Consider the following 16,808-nt stretch of genomic DNA (forward strand, 5'->3'; position numbering starts at 1 on the left):
TAAAACTCCTGGTCATGTGATGGACACACAGCAGTGCGGTATTATGTAAAGAGCCGCACACCAGCGCGTCCATCACATCACATGACTAGACCCAGGGGCCTTATCATATAAACCATAGACGAATCTTAGGCTGCAGCAGAATAGTGAGTGCAGCACTGGAGGATAAGACATGATGTAACAGCAGAATAGTGAGTGCAGCTCTGGAGGATAAGACATGATGAAACAGCAGAATAGTGAGTGCAGCTCTGGAGGATAAGACGGGATGTAACAGCAGAATAGTGAATGCAGCTCTGGAGGATAAGACATGATGTAACAGCAGAATAGTGAGTGCAGCTCTGGAGGATGAGACATGATGTAACAGCAGAATAGTGAGTGCAGCTCTAGAGGATAAGACATGATGTAACAGCAGAATAGTGAGTGCAGCTCTGGAGGATAAGACATGATGTAACAGCAGAATAGTGAGTGCAGCTCTGGAGGATAAGACATGATGTAACAGCAGAATAGTGAGTGCAGCTCTGGAGGATAAGACATGATGAAACAGCAGAATAGTGAGTGCAGCTCTGGAGGATAAGACATGATGTAACAGCAGAATAGTGAGTGCAGCTCTGGAGGATGAGACATGATGTAACAGCAGAATAGTGAGTGCAGCTCTGGAGGATAAGACATGATGTAACAGCAGAATAGTGAGTGCAGCTCTGAAGGATAAGACATGATGTAACAGCAGAATAGTGAGTGCAGCTCTGGAGGTGACTGGAGTTTAGGACACTCAGATACGAGGTTTGCATTATAAACTGTCCTTTGAGGTCCAGCCTTGGGCGGGTAGCGGGCGCTCTGTGTGGACACAATGTTCAGGCAGAACAGAGCCGTCCTTGTGTCTGGGGGAGGTTCGGCTGCTCCTCGTCTCCATCTTCTTGTCGCAGGAGCTGACACTTGTTTATCAGAAGCGCAGATCTCCCAGTTTTCTGCAGGTGGCCCCTGGACCTGGACCTCCGTCTGACCAAATAACAAGTCCAGAAAAACATTGGAGGCCCCGGGTAATGATTGACAGCATTAACCCCCTCACTCCTGGAGCTGATCTACATGACGCAGGAACCACAGCAGCTCAGCCCTGGATCATCACCCTCCGTAATCTCATAATCCCATGAAAGGGTTAGAGACTGGGTCAGACCACATCATGGCCGCACAAAGGACGTGGATCCCTCAGCTGGCCGTTACCTTGGCCCTCCTTACCTGGGTCACATCCACAGGTGAGTCCCTGAGTCACCTACAGGAAACATATAACATACAACCGATCACCTACAGGAAACATATAACATACAACCGATCACCTACAAGAAACATATAACATACAACCCATCACCTACAGGAAACATAACATACAACCGATCACCTACAGGAAACATATAACATACAACCGATCACCTACAGGAAACATATAACATACAACCGATCACCTACAAGAAGCATATAACATACAACCCATCACCTACAGGAAACATATAACATACAACCGATCACCTACAAGAAACATATAACATACAACCCATCACCTACAGGAAACATATAACATACAATCGATCACCTACAGGAAACATATAACATACAACCGATCACCTACAGGAAACATATAACATACAACCGATCACCTACAGGAAACATATAACATACAACCGATCACCTACAGGAAACAGAACATACAACCGATCACCTACAGGAAACATAACATACAACCGATCACCTACAGGAAACCTAACATACAACCGATCACCTACAGGAAATATATAACATACAACCGATCACCTACAGGAAACATATAACATACAACCGATCACCTACAGGAAACATATAACATACAACCGATCACCTACAGGAAACCTAACATACAACCGATCACCTACAGGAAATATATAACATACAACCGATCACCTACAGGAAACATATAACATACAACCGATCACCTACAGGAAACATATAACATACAACCCATTACCTACAGGAAACATATAACATACAACCGATCACCTACAGGAAACATATAACATACAACCGATCACCTACAGGAAACCTAACATACAACCGATCACCTACAGGAAACATATAACATACAACCGATCACCTACAAGAAACATATAACATACAACCCATCACCTACAGGAAACATAACATACAATCGATCACCTACAGGAAACATATAACATACAACCGATCACCTACAAGAAACATAACATACAACCGATCACCTACAGGAAACATATAACATACAACCGATCACCTACAGGAAACATATAACATACAACCCATCACCTACAGGAAACATAACATACAACCGATCACCTACAGGAAACATATAACATACAACCGATCACCTACAGGAAACATATAAAATACAACCGATCACCTACAAGAAACATATAACATACAACCGATCACCTACAGGAAACATATAACATACAATCGATCACCTACAGGAAACATAACATACAACCGATCACCTACAGGAAACCTATAACATACAATCGATCACCTACAGGAAACATATAACATACAACCGATCACCTACAGGAAACATATAACATACAACCGATCACCTACAGGAAACATATAACATACAACTGATCACCTACAAGAAACATATAACATACAACCCATCACCTACAGGAAACATAACATACAACCCATCACCTACAGGAAACATATAACATACAACCGATCACCTACAGGAAACCTAACATACAACCGATCACCTACAGGAAATATATAACATACAACCCATCACCTACAGGAAACATATAACATACAACCGATCACCTACAGGAAACATATAACATACAACCGATCACCTACAAGAAACATATAACATACAATCGATCACCTACAGGAAACATATAACATACAACCGATCACCTACAGGAAACATATAACATACAACCGATTACCTACAGGAAACATATAACATACAACCGATCACCTACAGGAAACATATAACATACAACCGATCACCTACAGGAAACATAACATACAACCGATCACCTACAGGAAACATAACATACAACCGATCACCTACAGCAAACATATAACATACAACCGATCACCTACATGAAACATAACATACAACCGATCACCTACAGGAAACATATAACATACAACCGATCACCTACAGGAAACATAACATACAACCGATCACCTACAGGAAACATAACATACAACCGATCACCTACAGGAAATATATAACATACAACCGATCACCTACAGGAAACATATAACATACAACCGATCACCTACAGGAAACATATAACATACAACCGATCACCTACAGGAAACATATAACATACAACCCATCACCTACAGGAAACATATAACATACAACCCATCACCTACAGGAAACATATAACATACAACCCATCACCTACAGGAAACATATAACATACAACCGATCACCTACAGGAAACATATAACATACAACCGATCACCTACAGGAAACATATAACATACAACCGATCACCTACAAGAAACATATAACATACAACCGATCACCTACAGGAAACATAACATACAACCGATCACCTACAGGAAACATAACATACAACCGATCACCTACAGGAAATATATAACATACAACCGATCACCTACAGGAAACATATAACATACAACCGATCACCTACAGGAAACATATAACATACAACCCATCACCTACAGGAAACATATAACATACAACCGATCACCTACAGGAAACATATAACATACAACCGATCACCTACAGGAAACATATAACATACAACCGATCACCTACAAGAAACATATAACATACAACCGATCACCTACAGGAAACATAACATACAACCGATCACCTACAGGAAACATATAACATACAACCAATCACCTACAGGAAACATATAACATACAACCGATCACCTACAGGAAACATATAACATACAACCGATCACCTACAAGAAACATATAACATACAACCCATCACCTACAGGAAACATAACATACAACCGATCACCTACAGGAAACATATAACATACAACCCATCACCTACAAGAAACATATAACATACAACCCATCACCTACATGAAACATAACATACAACCGATCACCTACAGGAAACATATAACGTACAACCGATCACCTACAGGAAATATATAACATACAACCGATCACCTACAGGAAACATATAACATACAACCGATCACCTACAGGAAACATATAACATACAACCGATCACCTACAGGAAACATATAACATACAACCGATCACCTACAGGAAACATATAACATACAACCGGTCACCTACAGGAAACATATAACATACAATCGGTCACCTACAGGAAACATATAACATACAACCGATCACCTACAGGAAACATATAACATACAATTGATCACCTACAGGAAACATATAACATACAATCGATCACCTACAGGAAACATATAACATACAATCGATCACCTACAGGAAACATATAACATACAATCGATCACCTACAGGAAACATATAACATACAACCGATCACCTACAGGAAACATATAACATACAACCGATCACCTACAGGAAACATATAACATACAACCGATCACCTACAGGAAACATATAACATACAACCGATCACCTACAGGAAACATATAACATACAACCGATCACCTACAGGAAACATATAACATACAACCGATCACCTACAGGAAACATATAACATACAACCGATCACCTACAGGAAACATATAACATACAACCGATCACCTACAGGAAACATATAACATACAACCGATCACCTACAGGAAACATATAACATACAATCGATCACCTACAGGAAACAAATCACATACTACCGAACACCTACAGGAAACATATAACATACAACCGATCACCTACAGGAAACATATAATATACAACCGAACACCTACAGGAAACATAACATACAACCGATCACCTACAGGAAACCTATAACATACAACCGATCACCTACAGGAAATATATAACATACAACCGATCACCTACAGGAAACATATAACATACAACCGATTACCTACAGGAAACATATAACATACAACCGATCACCTACAGGAAACATATAATATACAACCGATCACCTACAGGAAACATAACATACAACCGATCACCTACAGGAAACATAACATACAACCGATCACCTACAGCAAACATATAACATACAACCGATCACCTACATGAAACATAACATACAACCGATCACCTACAGGAAACATATAACATACAACCGATCACCTACAGGAAACATAACATACAACCGATCACCTACAGGAAACATAACATACAACCGATCACCTACAGGAAATATATAACATACAACCCATCACCTACAGGAAACATATAACATACAACCGATCACCTACAGGAAACATATAATATACAACCGAACACCTACAGGAAACATATCACATACAACCGATCACCTACAGGAAACATATAACATACAATCGATCACCTACAGGAAACATATAACATACAACCGATCACCTACAGGAAACATATAACATACAACCGATCACCTACAAGAAACATAACACATACAACCGATCACCTACAGGAAACATATAACATACAACCGATCACCTACAGGAAACATATAACATACAACCCATCACCTACAGGTAACATATAACATACAACCGATCACCTACAGGAAACATATAACATACAACCGATCACCTACAGGAAACATATAACATACAACCCATCACCTACGGGAAATATATAACATACAACCGATCACCTACAGGAAACATATAACATACAACTGATCACCTACAGGAAACATATAACATACAACCAATCACCTTATTGACTATGGACCATCTATCCTGGGACCTCCTCTAGGTCATATCTTGGGGCCTCCATTCGTTGACTATGGACCCTCTCTTCTTGTACCTCCTCTAGGTCATATCTTGGACCCTCCATTCATTGACTATGAACCATCTCTCCTGGGACCTCCTCTAGGTCCTATTTTGAGTCTCCATTCATTGACTATGGACTATCTCTCCTGGGACCTCCTCTAGGTCATATCTTCGGGCCTCTATTCATTGATTATAGACCATCTATCCTGGGACCCCATTCGTTGACTATGGACCATCTCTCCTTGTACCTCCTCTAGGCTCATATCTTGGGGCCTCCATTCATTGACTATGGACCCACTATTCTTGGACCTCCTCTAGGTCATATCTTGGAACCCCTTTGATTGACTATGCATGATCTATCCTAGGACCTCCTCTAGGTCATATATTGGGGCCTCCATTCATTGACTATAGACCATCTATCCTGGGACCTCCTCTAGGTTATATCTTGGAGCCTCCATTCATTGACTATGGACCATCTATCTTGGGGCCTCCTTTAGGTCCTACTTTGGGGCTCCATTCATTGACTATGGACTATCTCTCCTGGGACCTCCTCTAGGTCATATCTTGGGACATCTATCCTGGGACCCCATTCATTGACTATGGATCATCTCTCCTTGTACCTCCTCTAGGCTCATATCTTGGAGCCTCCATTCATTGACTATGGACCATCTATTCTGGGACCTCCTCTAGGTCATATCTTGGGGCCTCCATTCATTGACTATGCATTATCTATCCTAGGACCTCCTCTAGGTGATATCTTTGGAACCCCATTGATTGACTATGCATTATCTATCCTAGGACCTCCTCTAGGTCATATCTTGGGGCCTCCATTCATTGACTATGCATTATCTATCCTAGGACCTCCTCTAGGTCATATCTTGGGGCCTCCATTCATTGACTGTGGACCATCTATCCTGGGACCTCCTCTAGGTCATATCTTGGGCCCTCCATTTATTGACTATGGACCATCTATCCTAGGACCTCTTCTAGTTCATATCTTGGGGCCTCCATTCATTGACCATGGACCATCTCTTTTGGGACCTCCTCCAGGTAATATCTTAGGGGCCCCCATTCATTGACTATGGACCATCTATCCTGGGACCTCCTCTAGGTCATATCATGGGCCCCCCATTTATTGACTGTAGACCAGCTATCCTAGGACCTCCTCTAGGTGATATCTTGGGGCCTCCATTCAGGACCTGAAGACACATTATGTTGTAGATGTCAAACCGGCTCCTCCAATATGGCTGAACATACAGTATAGGCTGCTCAGGCTCACACGGGGCATTGTGTGTTAGTTCTTCCCCATCCAGCACAGACCTGTCAGGCCTCTTCACATACTGAAGCACAAGACTTATTGTGATTCTCTTTCTCCTGCAGTGACTTCAAACACTACTCTCCCCATGCTCCATGACTGCGCCGACTTCCAGACGTCAGGAATTTTCAATGATAATACCCTCCAGGGGCAGTTCCTGCTGTTCACCCCCAAGAACCCAACATGTGCGGAGCTGATCCAGGTCAACGAGACGCTCAGCATCGAGAACTCGGCCTTCAATGCCACTCTGGACACCAAGATCCTCATCCATGGCTTCAGGTTAGGACACCTATAGGCGGTGACTTGTGTGACATAATGGGCCCTCTACCATACATCACGCGGTTGTATCTAGACTCACAACAACTTTCCCTCCTCCCTTAGGGCTTTGGGCACGAAGCCTTCTTGGGTTGGTGATATGGTGAAATCTCTGCTGGCAGCTGAGGCGGTTAACGTGGTGGTGGTTGACTGGGTGTGCGGTGCTACCGCGAAATACAACCAAGCAGTAGAGAATGTTCCCCGGCTGAGCCGGGAGGTGGAGGCCCTCATCAGACGGTTTCTGGTACCATTTTCCTATAACATTGAAGACCTTTGACCATTGATATTCCTCTTGGTGACTGATGGATATCTAGACCAATGACGTTCTAGATCATTTATTTTATTAGCATCCTTACATCATTGACGTTCCCCTAATCTTCTGAAGTTGTTCTAGATCATTGACATTCTTTTAGCCATTTTTTTCTTTAGACCAATAATTCCCTTCCAGTTCACTAATAGTTATCTAGATCTCTGATATTCTAAAGTATTAATGTTCTTCTATACTATTGTTCTCATAGATCATCGATGCTCTTCTAATCTTCTGATGTTGTTTTAGATCATTGACATTCTTTTGACCATTGTTTCTTTAGACCATTTATACCCTTCCAGTTCACTAATGGCTATCTAGATCCCTGATATTCTAAAGTATTAATGTTCATCAATGTTCTTCCAATCTTCTAATGTTGTTCTAGATCATTTACATTCTTTTAATCATTGTTTCTCTACATCAATAATTCCCTTCCAGTTCACTAATGGCTATCTAGATCCCTGATATTCTAAAGTATTAATGTTCTTCTATACTATTGTCCCCATATATCATCAATGGTCTTCCAATCTTCTAATGTTGTTCTAGATCATTTACATTCTTTTAACCATTGTTTCTCTACATCAATAATTCCCTTCCAGTTCACTAATGGCTATCTAGATTCCTGATATTCTAGATTATTAATGTTCTTCTATACTATTGTCCCCATATATCATCAATGTTCTTTCAATCTTCTAATGTTGTTCTAGATCATTTACATTCTTTTAACCATTGTTTCTCTAGATCAGTAATTCCCTTCCAGTAATCACCAATGGTTATCTAGATCACTGATATTCTAGATTAATAATGTTCTTCTATACTATTGTTCACGTAGATCATCGATGCTCTTCCAATCTCTGATGGTCTTATAAATCACTGATATTCTTCTAGATCAGTGTTTCCCAACCAGTGTGCCCCCAGCTGTTGCCGTCGACTGTCTGGGCATGCTGGGAGTTGTAATTTTGCAACACCTGGAGGCACCCTGGTTGGGAAGCACTGTTCTAGATCATTCACGTTCTTCTAGAATGCTGATCTTCCAGTGAGTCTCTGATCGTTGTCTAGATCACTAGTCCTTCTAATTTCCTAGTAATCTTTTGACTATTGGTTTTCTAGATCAAGTTCTAAATCATGTTCTTCAAGATCATGTTCATGTTTTTTTGGTAACTGATGGTTATCTAGATCACTGAAATAAATTGTCTAAATAAATGTGGTTATACTAGAACAGTGCCCTCCAAACTGTGGCCATCCAGATATTGGAAAACTACAACTCCCAGCATACCGTACAGCTTGTGGAAGGATAGATGATGGATGTTCTTTTATGTTCCTATGGGTTATTGATGTTCTCCTGTACGATTGGCCCATCGGATATTCCGGAAGATCCTGTTCCAGATGTTCTTCTATAACACTCAGTTCTATAAATCATTGAGGTTTTCTAGGTCACTGATGTTCTGTTATCTTCTAAAGACCACTTATTCTAGATCACTGACGTTTTGCTACTAACCTGACTACAATTCCCAGCATACATTGGAGAACACGTACACACCACCAATATTAGTCTAATAACTACCCCCATCCTCCTCCATTGGGGTCTCAGTCCTCTCCTCACTTTCCTCCAGATCTTCTGATCTCTTTTTGTGCTGCATCTATAGGATTTGGGGTCCACAGAAGAATCCTTTCACCTGATTGGGGTGTCTCTGGGAGCCCATGTCGCTGGTTACGTAGGACATTACTTTGGTGGACGCATTGGACGAATCACAGGTAAATCATAATAAGGCACAGTAGGGTCATAAGCTGGAAGCATAGATGTTGGGGCTGGGGCCATAGTTACTGGAGCTGGGATCATAGTTACTGGTGCTGGGGCCATAGTTACTGGAGCTGGGGCCATAGTTACTGGGGCTGGAATCATAGTTACTGGGGCTGGGATCATAGTTACTGGGGCTGGGGCCATAGTTACCGGGGCTGGGGCCATAGTTACTGGGGCTGGGATCATAGTTATTGGAGCTGGGATCATAGTTACTGGGGCTGGGGCCATAGTTACTGGGGCTGGGGCCATAGTTACTGGGGCTGGGGCCATAGTTACTGGTGCTAGGGCCATAGTTACTGGGGATAGGGCAATAGTTACCGGGGCTGGGGCCATAGTTACCGGGGCTGGGGCCATAGTTACTGGGGCTGGGGCAATAGTTACTGGGGCTGGGGCAATAGTTACTGGGGCTGGGGCCATAGTTATTGGAGCTGGGATCATAGTTACTGGGGCTGGGGTCATAGTTACTGGGGCTGGGGCAATAGTTACTGGGGCTGGGGCAATAGTTACTGGGGCTGGGGCCATAGTTATTGGAGCTGGGATCATAGTTACTGGGGCTGGGGTCATAGTTACTGGGGCTGGGGTCATAGTTACTGGGGCTGGGGTCATAGTTACCTGGGCTGGGGCCATAGTTACTGGGGCTGGGGCCGTAGTTATTGGAGCTGGGATCATAGTTACTGGGGCTGGGGCCATAGTTACTGGGGCTGGGGCCATAGTTACTGGGGCTGGGGATCATAGTTACTGGTGCTAGGGCCATAGTTACTGGGGATAGGGCAATAGTTACCGGGGCTGGGGCCATAGTTACCGGGGCTGGGGCCATAGTTACTGGGGCTGGGGCAATAGTTACTGGGGCTGGGGCAATAGTTACTGGGGCTGGGGCCATAGTTATTGGAGCTGGGATCATAGTTACTGGGGCTGGGGTCATAGTTACTGGGGCTGGGGCAATAGTTACTGGGGCTGGGGCAATAGTTACTGGGGCTGGGGCAATAGTTACTGGGGCTGGGGCCATAGTTATTGGAGCTGGGATCATAGTTACTGGGGCTGGGGTCATAGTTACTGGGGCTGGGGCCATAGTTACCTGGGCTGGGGCCATAGTTACTGGGGCTGGGGCCATAGTTATTGGAGCTGGGATCATTGTTATCGGGGCTGGGATCATAGTTACTGGGGCTGGGGCCATAGTTACTGGGGCTGGGGCCATAGTTACTGGGGCTGGGGATCATAGTTACCGGGGCTGGGATCATAGTTACCGGGGCTGGGGCCGTAGTTATTGGAGCTGGGATCATAGTTACCGGGGCTGGGGCCGTAGTTAATGGAGCTGGGATCATAGTTACTGAGGCTGGGGTCATAGTTACCGGGGCTGGGGTCATAGTTACCGGGGCTGGGGCCATAGTTACCGGGGCTGGGATAATAGTTACTGGGGCTGGGGCCATAGTTACCGGGGCTGGGATAATAGTTACTGGGGCTGGGGCCATAGTTACCGGGGCTGGGATAATAGTTACTGGGGCTGGGGCCATAGTTACCGGGGCTGGGATAATAGTTACCGGGGCTGGGACCATAGTTACTTGTGCTGGGGCCATAGTTACCGGGGCTGGGTCCATAGTTACTGGGGCTGGGATCATAGTTACCGGGGCTGGGACCATAGTTACCGGGGCTGGGACCATAGTTACTGGGGCTGGGGTCATAGTTACCGGGGCTAGGGCCATAGTTACCGGGGCTGGGATCATAGTTACCGGGGCTGGGTCCATAGTTACCTGGGCTGGGGCCATAGTTACCGGGGCTGGGACCATAGTTACCGGGGCTGGGACCATAGTTACCGGGGCTGGGTCCATAGTTACCGGGGCTGGGATCATAGTTACCGGGGCTGGGACCATAGTTACCGGGGCTGGGATCATAGTTACCGGGGCTGGGGTCATAGTTACCGGGGCTAGGGCCATAGTTACCGGGGCTGGGGTCATAGTTACCAGGGCTGGGGCCATAGTTACCGGGGCTGGGATCATAGTTACTGGGGCTGGGGCCATAGTTACCTGGGCTGGGATCATAGTTACCTGGGCTGGGGCCATAGTTACCGGGGCTGGGGCCATAGTTACCGGGGCTGGGGCCATAGTTACCTGGGCTGGGATCATAGTTACTGGGGCTGGGGCCATAGTTACCGGGGCTGGGGCCATAGTTACCGGGGCTGGGATCATAGTTACCTGGGCTGGGATCATAGTTACTGGGGCTGGGGCCATAGTTACCTGGGCTGGGATCATAGTTACCTGGGCTGGGGCCATAGTTACTGGGGCTGGGGCAATAGTTACCGGGGCTGGGGCCATAGTTACCGGGGCTGGGGCCATAGTTACTGGGGCTGGGGCCATAGTTACTGGGGCTGGGGCCATAGTTACTGGGGCTGGGGCCATAGTTACCGGGGCTGGGGCCATAGTTACCGGGGCTGGGGCCATAGTTACTGGGGCTGGGGCCATAGTTACTGGGGCTGGGGCCATAGTTACTGGGGCTGGGGCCATAGTTACTGGGGCTGGGGCCATAGTTACTGGGGCTGGGGCCATAGTTACTGGGGCCTGGGGTAATAGTTACTGGGGCTGGGGCCATAGTTACTGGGGCTGGGGCCATAGTTACTGGGTCTGGGGCCATAGTTACTGGGACTGGGGCCCACACCCCTTTCCTTATGAGACAGCCCCTTATGTAATTGCAGCTGCCCAATGATCAGCTGATCCCCATACATTTCTATATGGACGGCCCATCAGAGTGGGAGTCTCCGTTGCCCCCATCAGAGACCCCTCCCCCCTCTTTGTCATCTTTTCCCCTTATGTCCCAGGTCTGGATCCCGCGGGTTATAAGTTCACATACGCTGACCCGGAGGAGAGGTTGGACCCCGGAGACGCCATCTTTGTGGAGGCCGTACACACGGACACAGACAGTAATGTATCTGGATGTTCCCGTTAACCCCTTATGTCTTTACTTTTACAATCAATGTTTTTTTTATTGTTCCAGTGAATCAAAGTAAAAAATGATGAAACTTGTGTATACAGCTCGTATACAGACTAATGTGTCTCCATGGTTACAGACAACGCCATGTTACTCCGCTCCGTCTGCCGCCCTTTCTGACCTACAGACAGTAAAAGATAAAGAAACCTACTGTATAACTGAGGGGTCTGTAGTCTGTAACCATGGCGACACATTGATCTGCATAGGAGCTGAGAACACAAGACAGAACTTATTCATGTCAAAATCTTCAGACCCCAAATGTAACTTGAATGTTCTGGAAACTTCAGCTACGTCAGGTCTGGGTGAGAATGGAGGATAAGACATGAAGTAACAGCAGAATAGTGAGTGCAGCTCTGGAGGATAAGACATGAAGTAACAGCAGAATAGTGAGTGCAGCTCTGGAGGATAAGACATGAAGTAACAGCAGAATAGTGAGTGCAGCTCTGGAGGATAAGACAGGATGTAACAGCAGAATAGTGAGTGCAGCTCTGGAGGATAAGACATGAAGTAACAGCAGAATAGTGAGTGCAGCTCTGGAGGATAAGACAGGATGTAACAGCAGAATAGTGAGTGCAGCTCTGGAGGATAAGACATGAAGTAACAGCAGAATAGTGAGTGCAGCTCTGGAGGATAAGACATGAAGTAACAGCAGAATAGTGAGTGCAGCTCTGGAGGATAAGACATGAAGTAACAGCAGAATAGTGAGTGCAGCTCTGGAGGATAAGACAGGATGTAACAGCAGAATAGTGAGTGCAGCTCTGGAGGATAAGACATGAAGTAACAGCAGAATAGTGAGTGCAGCTCTGGAGGATAAGACAGGATGTAACAGCAGAATAGTGAGTGCAGCTCTGGAGGATAAGACATGAAGTAACAGCAGAATAGTGAGTGCAGCTCTGGAGGATAAGACATGAAGTAACAGCAGAATAGTGAGTGCAGCTCTGGAGGATAAGACATGAAGTAACAGCAGAATAGTGAGTGCAGCTCTGGAGGATAAGACATGAAGTAACAGCAGAATAGTGAGTGCAGCTCTGGAGGATAAGACATGAAGTAACAGCAGAATAGTGAGTGCAGCTCTGAAGGATAAGACATGATGTAACAGCAGAATAGTGAGTGCAGCTCTGGAGGATAAGACATGAAGTAACAGCAGAATAGTGACTGCAGCTCTGGAGGATAAGACATGATGTAACAGCAGAATAGTGAGTGCAGCTCTGGAGAATAAGACATGATGTAACAGCAGAATAGTGAGTGCAGCTCTGGAGGATAAGACATGAAGTAACAGCAGAATAGTGAGTGCAGCTCTGGAGGATAAGACATGGTGTAACAGCAGAATAGTGAGTGCAGTTCTGGAGGATAAGACATGATGTAACAGCAGAATAGTGAGTGCAGCTCTGGAGGATAAGACATGAAGTAACAGCAGAATAGTGAGTGCAGCTCTGGAGGATAAGACATGATGTATGAGCAGAATAGTGAGTGCAGCTCTGGAGGATAACACCTGATGTAACAGCAGAATAGTGAGTGCAGCTCTGGAGGATAAGACATGATGTAACATCAGAATAGTGAGTGCAGCTCTGGAGGATAAGACATGATGTAACAGCAGAATAGTGAGTGCAGCTCTGGAGGATAATACATGATGTAACATCAGAATAGTGAGTGCAGCTCTGCAGGATAATACATGAAGTAACAGCAGAATAGTGAGTGCAGCTCTGCAGGATAATACATGAAGTAACAGCAGAATAGTGAGTGCAGCTCTGCAGGATAAGACATGAAGTAACAGCAGAATAGCGAGTGCAGCTCTGCAGGATAATACATGAAGTAACAGCAGAATAGCGAGTGCAGCTCTGCAGGATAATACATGAAGTAACAGCAGAATAGTGAGTGCAGCTCTGGAGGATAATACATGAAGTAACAGCAGAATAGTGAGTGCAGCTCTGCAGGATAATACATGAAGTAACAGCAGAATAGTGAGTGCAGCTCTGGAGGATAAGACATGATGTAACAGCAGAATAGTGAGTGCAGCTCTGCAGGATAATACATGAAGTAACAGCAGAATAGTGAGTGCAGCTCTGGAGGATAATACATGAAGTAACAGCAGAATAGTGAGTGCAGCTCTGCAGGATAATACATGAAGTAACAGCAGAATAGTGAGTGCAGCTCTGGAGGATAAGACATGATGTAACAGCAGAATAGTGAGTGCAGCTCTGCAGGATAATACATGAAGTAACAGCAGAATAGTGAGTGCAGCTCTGCAGGATAATACATGATGTAACAGCAGAATAGTGAGTGCAGCTCTGCAGGATAATACATGAAGTAACAGCAGAATAGTGAGTGCAGCTCTGCAGGATAATACATGAAGTAACAGCAGAATAGTGAGTGCAGCTCTGCAGGATAATACATAATGTAACAGCAGAATAGTGAGTGCAGCTCTGCAGGATAATACATGAAGTAACAGCAGAATAGTGAGTGCAGCTCTGCAGGATAATACATGAAGTAACAGCAGAATAGTGAGTGCAGCTCTGCAGGATAATACATGATGTAACAGCAGAATAGTGAGTGCAGCTCTGCAGGATAATACATGAAGTAACAGCAGAATAGTGAGTGCAGCTCTGCAGGATAATACATGATGTAACAGCAGAATAGTGAGTGCAGCTCTGGAGGATAAGACATGATGTAACAGCAGAATAGTGAGTGCAGCTCTGGAGGATAAGACATGAAGTAACAGCAGAATAGTGAGTGCAGCTCTGGAGGATAATACATGAAGTAACAGCAGAATAGTGAGTGCAGCTCTGGAGGATAATACATGAAGTAACAGCAGAATAGTGAATGCAGCTCTGGAGGATAATACATGAAGTAACAGCAGAATAGTGAGTGCAGCTCTGCAGGATAATACATGATGTAACAGCAGAATAGTGAGTGCAGCTCTGCAGGATAATACATGAAGTAACAGCAGAATAGTGAGTGCAGCTCTGCAGGATAATACATGATGTAACAGCAGAATAGTGAGTGCAGCTCTGGAGGATAAGACATGATGTAACAGCAGAATAGTGAGTGCAGCTCTGGAGGATAATACATGAAGTAACAGCAGAATAGTGAGTGCAGCTCTGGAGGATAATACATGAAGTAACAGCAGAATAGTGAGTGCAGCTCTGGAGGATAATACATGAAGTAACAGCAGAATAGTGAGTGCAGCTCTGCAGGATAATACATGATGTAACAGCAGAATAGTGAGTGCAGCTCTGGAGGATAATACATGAAGTAACAGCAGAATAGTGAGTGCAGCTCTGGAGGATAATACATGAAGTAACAGCAGAATAGTGAGTGCAGCTCTGGAGGATAAGACATGAAGTAACAGCAGAATAGTGAGTGCAGCTCTGCAGGATAAGACATGAAGTAACAGCAGAATAGTGAGTGCAGCTCTGCAGGATAAGACATGAAGTAACAGCAGAATAGTGAGTGCAGCTCTGGAGGATAATACATGAAGTAACAGCAGAATAGTGAGTGCAGCTCTGGAGGATAAGACATGAAGTAACAGCAGAATAGTGAGTGCAGCTCTGGAGGATAATACATGAAGTAACAGCAGAATAGTGAGTGCAGCTCTGGAGGATAATACATGAAGTAACAGCAGAATAGTGAGTGCAGCTCTGGAGGATAAGACATGAAGTAACAGCAGAATAGTGAGTGCAGCTCTGCAGGATAAGACATGATGTAACAGCAGAATAGTGAGTGCAGCTCTGCAGGATAATACATGATGTAACAGCAGAATAGTGAGTGCAGCTCTGGAGGATAAGACATGATGTAACAGCAGAATAGTGAGTGCAGCTCTGCAGGATAATACATGATGTAACAGGAGAATAGTGAGTGCAGCTCTGCAGGATAAGACATGAAGTAACAGCAGAATAGTGAGTGCAGCTCTGCAGGATAATACATGATATAACAGCAGAATAGTGAGTGCAGCTCTGCAGGATAATACATGACAGCAGAATAGTGAGTGCAGCTCTGGAGGATAAGACATGATGTAACAGCAGAATAGTGAGTGCAGCTCTGCAGGATAATACATGAAGTAACAGCAGAATAGTGAGTGCAGCTCTGCAGGATAAGACATGAAGTAACAGCAGAATAGTGAGTGCAGCTCTGGAGGATAAGACATGATGTAACAGCAGAATAGTGAGTGCAGCTCTGGAGGATAAGACATGAAGTAACAGCAGAATAGTGAGTGCAGCT

General features: G+C 44.6%; 1 protein-coding gene across 2 annotated transcripts in view; it reads left to right on the top strand.

Annotated features, from left to right (window-relative positions):
- Positions 1-570: 570 nt before the first annotated feature.
- The window catches only part of PLA1A (phospholipase A1 member A), a 61,589-nt gene continuing 45,351 nt past the window's right edge, over positions 571-16,808 (top strand). Inside the window, exons 1-5 of one of the 2 annotated variants that reach the window (XM_056554507.1) lie at positions 571-1,247; positions 7,254-7,467; positions 7,570-7,747; positions 9,457-9,565; positions 12,421-12,522. In XM_056554507.1, the coding sequence (XP_056410482.1) occupies positions 1,142-1,247; positions 7,254-7,467; positions 7,570-7,747; positions 9,457-9,565; positions 12,421-12,522 (709 nt within the window). In that variant the 5' untranslated portion in view covers positions 571-1,141. The remainder of the gene's footprint in view (positions 1,248-7,253; positions 7,468-7,569; positions 7,748-9,456; positions 9,566-12,420; positions 12,523-16,808) is intronic. The other variant, XM_056554506.1, reaches the window with a different exon arrangement.

This window comes from Hyla sarda, unplaced genomic scaffold, assembly GCF_029499605.1.
Source record: "Hyla sarda isolate aHylSar1 unplaced genomic scaffold, aHylSar1.hap1 scaffold_763, whole genome shotgun sequence".
NCBI classification, from domain to species: Eukaryota; Metazoa; Chordata; class Amphibia; order Anura; family Hylidae; genus Hyla; species Hyla sarda.